The 10,319-nt window shown below is 31.4% G+C and overlaps 1 protein-coding gene across 1 annotated transcript; it reads left to right on the forward strand.

Annotated features, from left to right (window-relative positions):
* The first annotated feature begins 3,771 nt into the window (after positions 1–3,771).
* LOC100569260 (Down syndrome cell adhesion molecule-like protein 1 homolog) lies at positions 3,772–7,363 on the forward strand. Its single transcript, XM_029491919.1, has one exon. The coding sequence runs from the start codon at positions 5,621–5,623 to the stop codon at positions 6,005–6,007; it is 387 nt and encodes a 128-aa protein (XP_029347779.1). The 5' UTR covers positions 3,772–5,620; the 3' UTR covers positions 6,008–7,363.
* Positions 7,364–10,319: the final 2,956 nt, after the last annotated feature.

A 10,319-nucleotide genomic window follows, 5' to 3' on the forward strand; every position in this document is an offset into this window, starting at 1 on the left:
TAGAAAATAGAATTGGAAAAAAAATAACAATGTTAGAGATACCTACAGTAACAGAATATCATCGAGGAAGCTACTCATGTATAGCGAAAAATAGAGCAGGAATCATCAATCAAACTGCACTTTTGATGGTTAATGGTATACAGAGGCGCATATTTTGAAAATTCAACTGTAACAACGCAACATTAGCACTAGCACATTATGCTTTTTGTTTATCTTGTTCCCATTTTCCACACATTTTTAACAAAAATTATATTATAATACTCAACGCTAAATAGAACTTTTGATTTATTCATGACACCTTTTATTACAATTTTTAGTACCCCCTTCAATAATGCCTTTTTCTGTTGATGGCGAGTTGAGTGTTGGCGATAACGCTCAGTTAACATGTCATGTAGCACGAGGTGATATGCCAATTAACATATCTTGGACGTTTCAAAGTGCTGATGGTGGAAAAGTGGGATCATTGCCTGAGCCTATATTGCTTAATCGCATAGGAAAAAAAATTTTCATGCTAGAAATACCGTCTGTAACTGAATATCATAGAGGTTCTTATACATGCATAGCAACAAATCGAGCTGGTGTTATCGAACACACAGCAAAATTAATGGTCAACGGTAAAGATCATCAGTTTAGATTCGCACAATAATATTATTATTAAGCTTCCAGCACATCTGCATGTCCAGATTATTGTAGCCTTGTTAGGTATCAAAGTCTTTTCCATCCTATTATTATGTTGGTACCAAAGAATTTTTTTAATAGATTTTTCCATATTTTCAAAGAGTAGGTATTGTTTATAAAATTAGTCTTCTTTTTTAAAAAAATATTTATTTTTGAGTTCCAAAAAAAAAACAAGAGTTATTAGTAATAACTTATTAATAATAAATATATAGTTAATGATCTTGTAGACAAATTAAAATTTTTTAATAATCCACCGGATAATCTTTGATAATTCAATACATAGTGACGACAAACTATTAAAGCCGTGTTTTTGACTTGTTTGAATTACTAGAGTGTAGAGTACTAAACATTTTAGCGTTATTATGATTTGTACTTTTATTTAATTTTTAACTTCTGTTGCAGTTGATAAACAAATTCTGTAGGTACCTTTCTTTAGATTAAATTTTGAAACCATCTCCATTAACGATTGTGTTAAAAATCATACTGGATTTTTTGCTTAATATTATCTGATATATTAATAATAATATAATATAGTAAAGTGATTTTACAGAATATGTAAATGAACTATTTAATCATTTATAAATCAAATAAATATTTTATAATTATTGTTTATCACCAACATTATTTTTAATTGACATTCGACTGCAGTGTTATTCCTTATCTCAAATATTTTAAACAGTATCACATCCAACATCAAGATCTAATGTATAAATATTAAATCAAGACTTTTCTTCTATGTTCTGTGATTTCTGAAAATTATTTTGGTTTTTGCAATATTTACATCGAATTTTGTGGGAAGTCCCTCAATTTTTAGTTTCCTGAAGTATAAAATATTTACAGTACTTCCACGCATCAGACCATTTGAGTTTGAATCAGCAGTATTTGCCCGGTGAACCGGTGCAACTAACATGTTTTGTCACTAAGGGCGATAAGCCATTGCGAATATCGTGGTATTTACACAGCAAAGAATTGACATCTCAAACTGGAATTACAACTAGCACAATGGGAGACAGAGCAAGTAGTTTATCTATTGCTTCTGCGGGTCTTTCCAACGCTGGAAATTACACTTGTGTAGCTCAAAATGCTGTTGGAATGGATTATTATTCTGCATATTTGGAAGTAAATGGTACATACTTGGATATGATTTTTTTATTCATAATCTTTGTAACAAGTTAAAAGCTTTTTTTAATTGATCTGGAGCCACTAAAATAATTTCGATGCAACCAATTAAGGCATTTGGATATTGATGTTCTTGTAGTTAGTTTGTGATGTATGTAAAATTATCCTTCATTATTTATTCCTAAACATTTATATTATACTAGTATGATAAATTTTATCTTAAAATTTATATAATTTTAAAAGAGAATATTTATACGAAAAATTGTCTAATTTGTTTAAATACTAATTTAACTATGATCAATTACTTATGGATGCAAGATTATCAATTTCAAATAATAAGATAACACATTAAAAATTCTAGTACCTCCACGTATCAGGCCATTTGTATTTGAATCTGCTGTCTATGCTGGTGAACCAGTTCAGTTGACTTGTCTAGTGACAAAAGGTGATAAACCTTTAAGGATATCGTGGTACTTGCAAAGCAAAGAATTAACAGTTCCTCAGACTGGTATAATAACCAATAATCTGGGCGATCGAGCTAATAGTTTGTCAATATCCTCGGCTGGTATTTCCAACCGTGGAAATTATACATGTGTAGCTCAAAATGCTGTTGGAATGGATTCGTATTCTGCATATTTGGAAGTAAATGGTACAATATAGAATACTATGAAACAATTAATTGTATTCCTATTAACATTAAGCAATTTATGTATATTTATGCTTATCGCAATACATATTTTATACATTCTTTATTTCCCTATAATTTCTGTTCAAGTATATTCCTTATGATCCTGTTATCAATTAAACAAATTATGAAAAATAATTACGGACAAAATAAGTTGTTTGTAAACAATATATAACCATGTAAGTTTGTAATATAAATTAGTTATTAAAAACATAAAACTCTAAGCTGAAGTTGATTTTCATGGTTTCCAGTGCCTCCTCGAATAAGACCATTTGAATTTGAGTCAGCAGTTTTTGCTGGTGAACCAGTACAAATAACATGTCTTGTGACTAAAGGCGATAAGCCTTTAAGAATATCTTGGTATTTCCACACCACAGAACTTACGTCGTCTCAGACTGGAGTTTATACAAGCTCTATGGGTGATAGATCAAATATTTTATCCATTCCTTCGGCTGGTCTTCCTAACGGTGGAAATTATACATGTGTGGCACAAAACGCCGTAGGAATGGATTATTATTCTGCATATTTGGAAGTTAATGGTACAATATTATTAGGTTTAAATAAATGTGTTAGTTATTGTATGAGTATATAACTTGATGATGGTATATATTATAGTTTCAGTGATTTGTTTTTCAATGAATAATGACTACACTATTTTCCTTCTTATCCTTTTTATAAAAATACTTAATTAAACAAAAAGTTTACAAATCTAAGAAAAAGTATTCAACTTAAAACTTCTTAGTCCAATGCAGTACAGAATATTTTATTATGTATCCTGTAAATCTGCCAAAAATTATAATAATTGGTTAGTTATTTTATGTGACAGAGATAAAATAATGTATTATTGAACAATATAAGAAAATGAATATTATCGATATTTAGATAAATAATGATGTATTTGTTAATTAAGTTCACAACTATTGAGCATTCGGTATTAAGCTATTGCCCATGGTCAAAATATTGTTGGTGAGCACTGAGCAGTCTTGTTAAGTATCCAAACACTTATTTAGTTGGTATACCTATAACATTTTTTTTTTTCAAAAAGCATCACTAGTCTGTTGTTGTTAGTACCATCATATATTATTTACATATTAAAATAATTTATTTGCTTTAAATTTGATTTTAAATTATTATATTATACTACCAGTTATTACATGCTGCACAGTTTTGTTTATTGCCATGATGTATTATTCTCAACAACTTACTTAAACATAATAGTACCTATTTCTAACTGTATAACCTAGGTATTTAAATATTTCAAAAATAAGTACTTGATGTTGTTATCTTTTAACTTTAAAAATATAAACCAAATTTTATCAACTAAAAAAAATACTCATTTTAAAAACGATTAAAAATTTGTATTTAGAATACACTGTATAGTATTCCTAATAATATGTTGGTGGAGAATTATTCAAAATTAAATTATTTTTTTTTTATATTTACTTATAAGAGAACCAATCTGAATTTATTATAATATATTTAGAAATCATTATCTATATAAATATCTTAAACTGTTTACAGTATGCCCAAAAATCTTACCATTTTCATTTGGTGAAACACCAAGCAATGCTGGTGATTCAGTGCAAGTCGTCTGCACTGTTGTTAAAGGTGATAAACCTTTACGTATTAGTTGGAATTTTTATGGGGAAGAGTTATCATCTAATATGGGTATTACTACAACGCCTGTAAGTGATTCAATGAATGTCTTATCTATACCTTCTGTCGGAACTGCAAATCGAGGAAACTATACTTGTGTATCTAAAAATTCAGCTGGATATGACTCGTATACAGCTCAACTGTTGGTTAATGGTAGCATTTTAAAATAAAATTAGTATGCTTACTGTAGATGATGCAGCACTCCTCTTCCAGTAGATGCCTATCCTCGAGGTAACTTGACAATAAGTTTCTAACTTAATTTTTTTGTCGTCAGTTCATTAAATAAGTATTAGGGTAATCATCTAAATATTAAAAATTATTAAACCATTTATTACTCGGTGGTAGAATCATGAATAGTTTTTGTTGATCATCATTAATAATATAACTTATAAGTTAATAAGTTATAATAAGCTAACACGTACGTTTGCAGTTCGACCACAAATCTTGCCATTTTCATTTGGAGATAATCCCAGTAATGCAGGTGATAAAGTTCAAGTTGGATGTACGGTTGCAAAAGGTGACCAACCATTGCGTATAAATTGGAATTTTTATGGCGAAGAACTATCGTCAAACATGGGCGTTAGCACCATGGCTGTTGGAGATTCAATGAATGTTTTATTTATTCCATCCGTTGCTCCTTCGAATCGAGGAAATTATACTTGTGTAGCAAAAAATCCTGCTGGATATGATTCATATACGTCTCAACTTTTGGTTAATGGTATACATTATACCTATACTCTTTAGTCTATATTATTAAATACACGCAACTATTGTTTAGTAGTGCAACAGTTCTGAATCCTATTAATTAATCCTTTTATCGTTTTAAAAAATATATTAATTGTATATTTAGGTACCTACTGAATAAACCAACAAAACTAAATTATACAGTAATTTATTGTATTAGAATTGTATTGTTGAAAAAAAAATTGCACACATATTTTTACTTCCTATATAGTGCGTCCAAAAATATTACCATTTTCTTTTGGTGATACACCTAGCAATGCTGGAAATACTGTTCAAGTTGCATGTACAGTCTCAGAAGGTGATAAACCGTTACGTATTAGTTGGAATTTCTATGGTGAAGAATTATCATCAAACATGGGCGTTAGTACTATGCCCGTTGGAGAATCAATGAACGCATTGTTTATCTCATCTGTTGCCCCCTCAAATAGGGGAAATTACACTTGTGTTGCACAAAATTCAGCTGGGCTTGATTCATTTACAGCTCAACTTTTAGTTAACGGTATCCAATATTACTCGGATTTTAATTATTTTTACATGTGTATATATAGTGCAGCACTCTTTATCCTAACCCTATCCTAATAGCGTTTAAAATTGAATGTAGAAATATAACCATTTTGTCATCCTAATTAAATATTTCTTTGTATCATTACATATAAAATATATAATTATGTACGATGTACCTACAACAAAATAATATTTTATTTTAAAATTATAAAAAATGTACAATTTTATAGAAATATGAATCAGCCATTTGGCAATATTACCTATATATTGATTCTTACAGTACGTCCTAAAATATTACCATTCTCTTTTGGTGATTCACCAAGCAACGCTGGAAACCCTGTACAAGTCGGGTGTACTGTTATGGAGGGTGATAAACCTTTACGTATTACTTGGAATTTTTATGGCGAAGAATTATCATCAAACATGGGTGTTAGTACTATGCCTGTTGGAGATTCGATGAATGTTTTGATTATACCATCGGTGGTTCCTTCTAACCGCGGAAATTACACTTGTTTAGCAAAAAATTCAGCTGGAAATGATTCTTTTACTGCTCAGCTCTTAGTAAATGGTAGTGATTTTACTCCCCAATTAAAAGTAACTATTAGATTTACTATAATATAATGTGCATATGTTTTTAAATCTTTAGTTATTATTTATTATTTATGCATATATTTCCTCATTTAATTCTATTGAATCATAATTGAAAAATCCTTTAAAACGATTAAAAATAAAATGAATTTGGGTTGTAGTACACGTGTCGAACATTTAAATGTATTACTAAGAACTACCTATTTCAGTATTACCAAAGATCGTACCTTTTTCGTTTGGAGACGGACCGGTAAATTCTGGCGAATCTATTCAAGTCGTGTGTTCGGTATCAAAGGGCGATCGTCCAATGTCAATAACTTGGAGTTTTTATGGTGAAGCGTTATCGTCCGATATGGGTGTGACCACACAAATGTTGGGAGATACGACTAATTTTTTGTCTATTCCTTCGGCTGGTCCTTCAAATCAAGGAAACTATACTTGCATCGCTAAGAACAATGCAGGACTTGACACGTATACTTCACAGCTCGTGGTCTACGGTATTTAACAAAAAAAAAAAAACGGGAATAACGATAATGTTAACAAAACTAGCAGCATGGTTAACGCGTAACGAATTATCGTTTAGTTTTACAAGGAGACACTATTAACAACAGCACTGCAGCTTAATATTCCTATTATAATAACAATAACTAGAGGTATTTATTATAAATATATTTATAATCGTTTAAACTGATTCGTCTATCATATTAGGTGTATATTAGTTTAGACGTCAATGTCGGTATAGGTATCATTAGCTGATGTAAATACTAATTGTAAAATATTAATTTGTTTAGTTCATAGTGTTCCCCCTATCACTACACCACCTAACTTATATTGCATTTATACACAAATGAGTTTTTGGACGTTGTTGGTAATTATTTTTAGTATTACCCAAAATTTTGCCGTTTTCCTTCGGAGACGGACCCGTCAATGCCGGCGAGTCTGTCCAACTGTCTTGTTCAGTGGCCAAAGGCGATAAACCCATGTCGATAACTTGGAGTTTTTACGGCGAAGAACTGTCTTCCCACATGGGTGTCACCACGCAAATGTTTGGTGACACGACAAATTTTTTATCGATCCCTTCAGTCAGTGGCTCGAATCGGGGAAATTACACTTGTGTCGCTAAAAACTCGGTTGGGCTCGACTCGTTTACATCTCAACTGATGGTCAACGGTACAATAACGAGTTATTTTTATATTCATCGCATGTCCCGTACATTATAAACCATAATATTTTATTGTTCTCAGCACAACGCTTACAACAGGTGGTGAGTTTTTTCCTGTAATTTATCCAATTTAACAAATACACACGATCTCGTCCTCGTGATCATAGGCGCAAATTGGGGGAGGCTTGGGGTTGCTAAGCCCCCCCCCCCCCCAAAAATAAAAAACCTAGGACATACAATAATAATATGCTATATTGCAATAGTCTGCTTGTCTTTAATATATTCAGCCCCCCAAGCCAAAAGTTGGAATTGCGCCTATGCTCGTGATAATAATTTACCATCGTTTTATCACTGATAGCTAGGTTCGCTATTAGCATAATGAAACACTTGTGACTTGTCTACTCTAATAATTTATGCATATTTTTATATCAATACCTATGCTTTATCCAACGGCTGTTCGAACTCAAAAACTGCAATACCTGTTGCAATAATTAGTTTTTGGATTTTTTTTCGTAAAATCATATACTATAATATACTCTCATCGATATACATTTTACGTTTGGAAAAATGTACTATTTGAGTAGGTCGTTTCGTTTTACACAATTATTGTTTTCTGTGTTTATAAATTGTTATTTTATGGTGTTATAGTCTTACCGCATATCGTTCCGTTTTCTGTTGACGAGAAAGTAAGGTCTGGAGATAGCATACAGTTAAACTGTCACGTTTCAAAGGGGGATAAACCTCTAGAACTCAACTGGTTATTCAACGACGATGAACTCTCCTCGGAACTGAGTGTGACAACAACCAAACTTGGTTCAAGTTCTAGTGTACTTACCATCGGTACCGTGTCTGCAGCACACACGGGAAAATATACCTGTATAGCTTCTAATCGAATCGGATCTTATGACTATTCAACGTACATAAACGTCGATGGTACACATTTTAATTTTAACAAAAGTTTTGCTTGCGATTTATATAACGTTGCCTTAATATTTAACGTCTGATATTTTATTTTTCGTCTAACTTATTCATAGTTGATAATACTAGTACGTATTGTTTATAGTTTCGTCCGTAACCATTTAATTTAAATGATTCCTTTAATCATTCCGTTTATTTTGATCGATAAACCTATAGGTAGATAGGCTATAACACGTAGGAGCCGAACGTATAACCTATAACCATAATGTGTATGGGCAGTTTCAGATTCAAATTTTAAAGTTTATAGACGATAGAGAAATCATGAAAAATTAACAATAATTTATTGTTATGAAACGTTAATTTCGGAAAACTAGCTTTTATTAAACTACATATTATACGTATGTTACTGTTTAATATTGTCCACACGTATAACGTAATTTAAAAAATAATCTTGCAATTTGTACACATGAACAATTCCATTTCATAGTCCCTCCTAAGATGACGCCTTTTACGTTCGGTGACGATATCCCCGAGGCCGGTGAAACGATTTCGATCCAGTGCACCGTGTCTTCCGGGGACATTCCCATCGAGTTCGCGTGGACGTTCAATGGTAAATCGACCAGTGACTTGGCGAACGTTTTTGTGTCGAAAAACGGACGTCGAGTCAGTGCGTTAACTGTGGAATCGTTAACTGAGAAGAACGTCGGAAACTATTCGTGTCACGCCAGAAATATGGCTGGAGAAACCGGCCACACCGCGTCATTGTACGTGAACGGTAACTACCCGCTGATAAAAATCCGGGCGGCAGGGTCGTCGTAAATGTATATTATATTTATAGGTAGTATAGGTACCTACATAAACCTAGCATGCGCACTAGAATTGCAGAAATCTTTGCAAATAATTGTCAATATTGTGTGTGGGACGATCATTTTGACTACTGCGGATTACAATGATTTTGAATGAAAATATCTCATTCTTTTTTTCTTAATAGTTTTTTCAATGTTTTTAGTATCATTCGATCGGAAGAAAAATAACATTTTCTTAAATTGTTGATGTATCTGTTTAAATATATGAATTAATAATATACTAAAATACTGAATTATAGTATTGTTTTTCAATCCGAAATATCTAAATTGATAGATAGGTAAGTGAACAGAAACGTTTTCAGAATTGAATTGCCCGGTTTCTATTTTTCCACTATTCTATAAACATTGAGTTTTGATATTGCTCATTGATAAATAAAATAAAAATGTTTCGATTAACATTCAAAATTTATTTAATCGAAAAAAAATGGTAAAAATGTTATTCTACTTCCGACTGTGAAATCAAATATAGTTCAAATTAGTTTTCTTATTTCAATAACACAAAAATATGCTTTGTCAAATTAATGTAGTCTTCGGTTAAACCGATCATCCCTCATACCTACTTAATATATAGAACACTTTTGGTTGTACACATATGGAGCGATTCTTATATCGCAGAACACTCGGTATTCGTTAACCTGACATAACCTTAATTACCCTTACCCGACCAGCTAGCGGTTGGACCAGTAGAGAACGATACCAAAAATTGCATAATATATTATTATTGTATACATACATGATTCCGCATGTTTTTTTTATGCAACGTTGCCATTTAAATTTATTAGCTCTCATTATTATAAAATATAAATTATAATTTAAAAATAAAAAGTGACGTGATACGTATGACGTACCGTGATCGCTCACTATCATTTACATATTATTATACTACGCGCGCAACATACATCAACAGTTTACTAAAGATCCCGAAAAACAGTATCTTTATTATATATAAAATTAAAATAATAACTGGAAAATAGATAAATATTTTAAGTACAACTTTGAACCGTTAATAAAGCTAGCGTCTTACGTTCAAGACGATATTTTAGTATCGAATTAAAGCTTAATTAGGTATGAAATAGACCATAAGCCTAAGTCAGAATATCAAATACGATGATACGTCCAACAAACGTGTCAATTGTTAAATAAAATCGTATGGTTTTCAAAACAGTATATTAATCGTCTATTGCACAAAAAACGATAGGTATGTACGTGAATACCTACCTGCGTTACAATATTGTATGTTTTGTTTGGTATGGCAACGTGGTATTTAAAACCACTCGGAATCGTGTACATAAAAATTTAATTCGGGGGAACGTGTATAGTATGATATATGATTATGTATTATAATAATGAATATTGATTATTGAAATCCACACGATTCCTCAAAATTGCGGAATCGTGT

This window comes from Acyrthosiphon pisum, unplaced genomic scaffold, assembly GCF_005508785.2.
Source record: "Acyrthosiphon pisum isolate AL4f unplaced genomic scaffold, pea_aphid_22Mar2018_4r6ur Scaffold_16191;HRSCAF=16852, whole genome shotgun sequence".
Classification (NCBI taxonomy): domain Eukaryota; kingdom Metazoa; phylum Arthropoda; class Insecta; order Hemiptera; family Aphididae; genus Acyrthosiphon; species Acyrthosiphon pisum.

Excerpts from the sequence above, each read along its gene's own strand:
- LOC100569260 (XM_029491919.1), top strand. The coding sequence starts at position 5,621 with ATGAATCAGCCATTTGGCAATATTACCTATATATTGATTCTTACAGTA.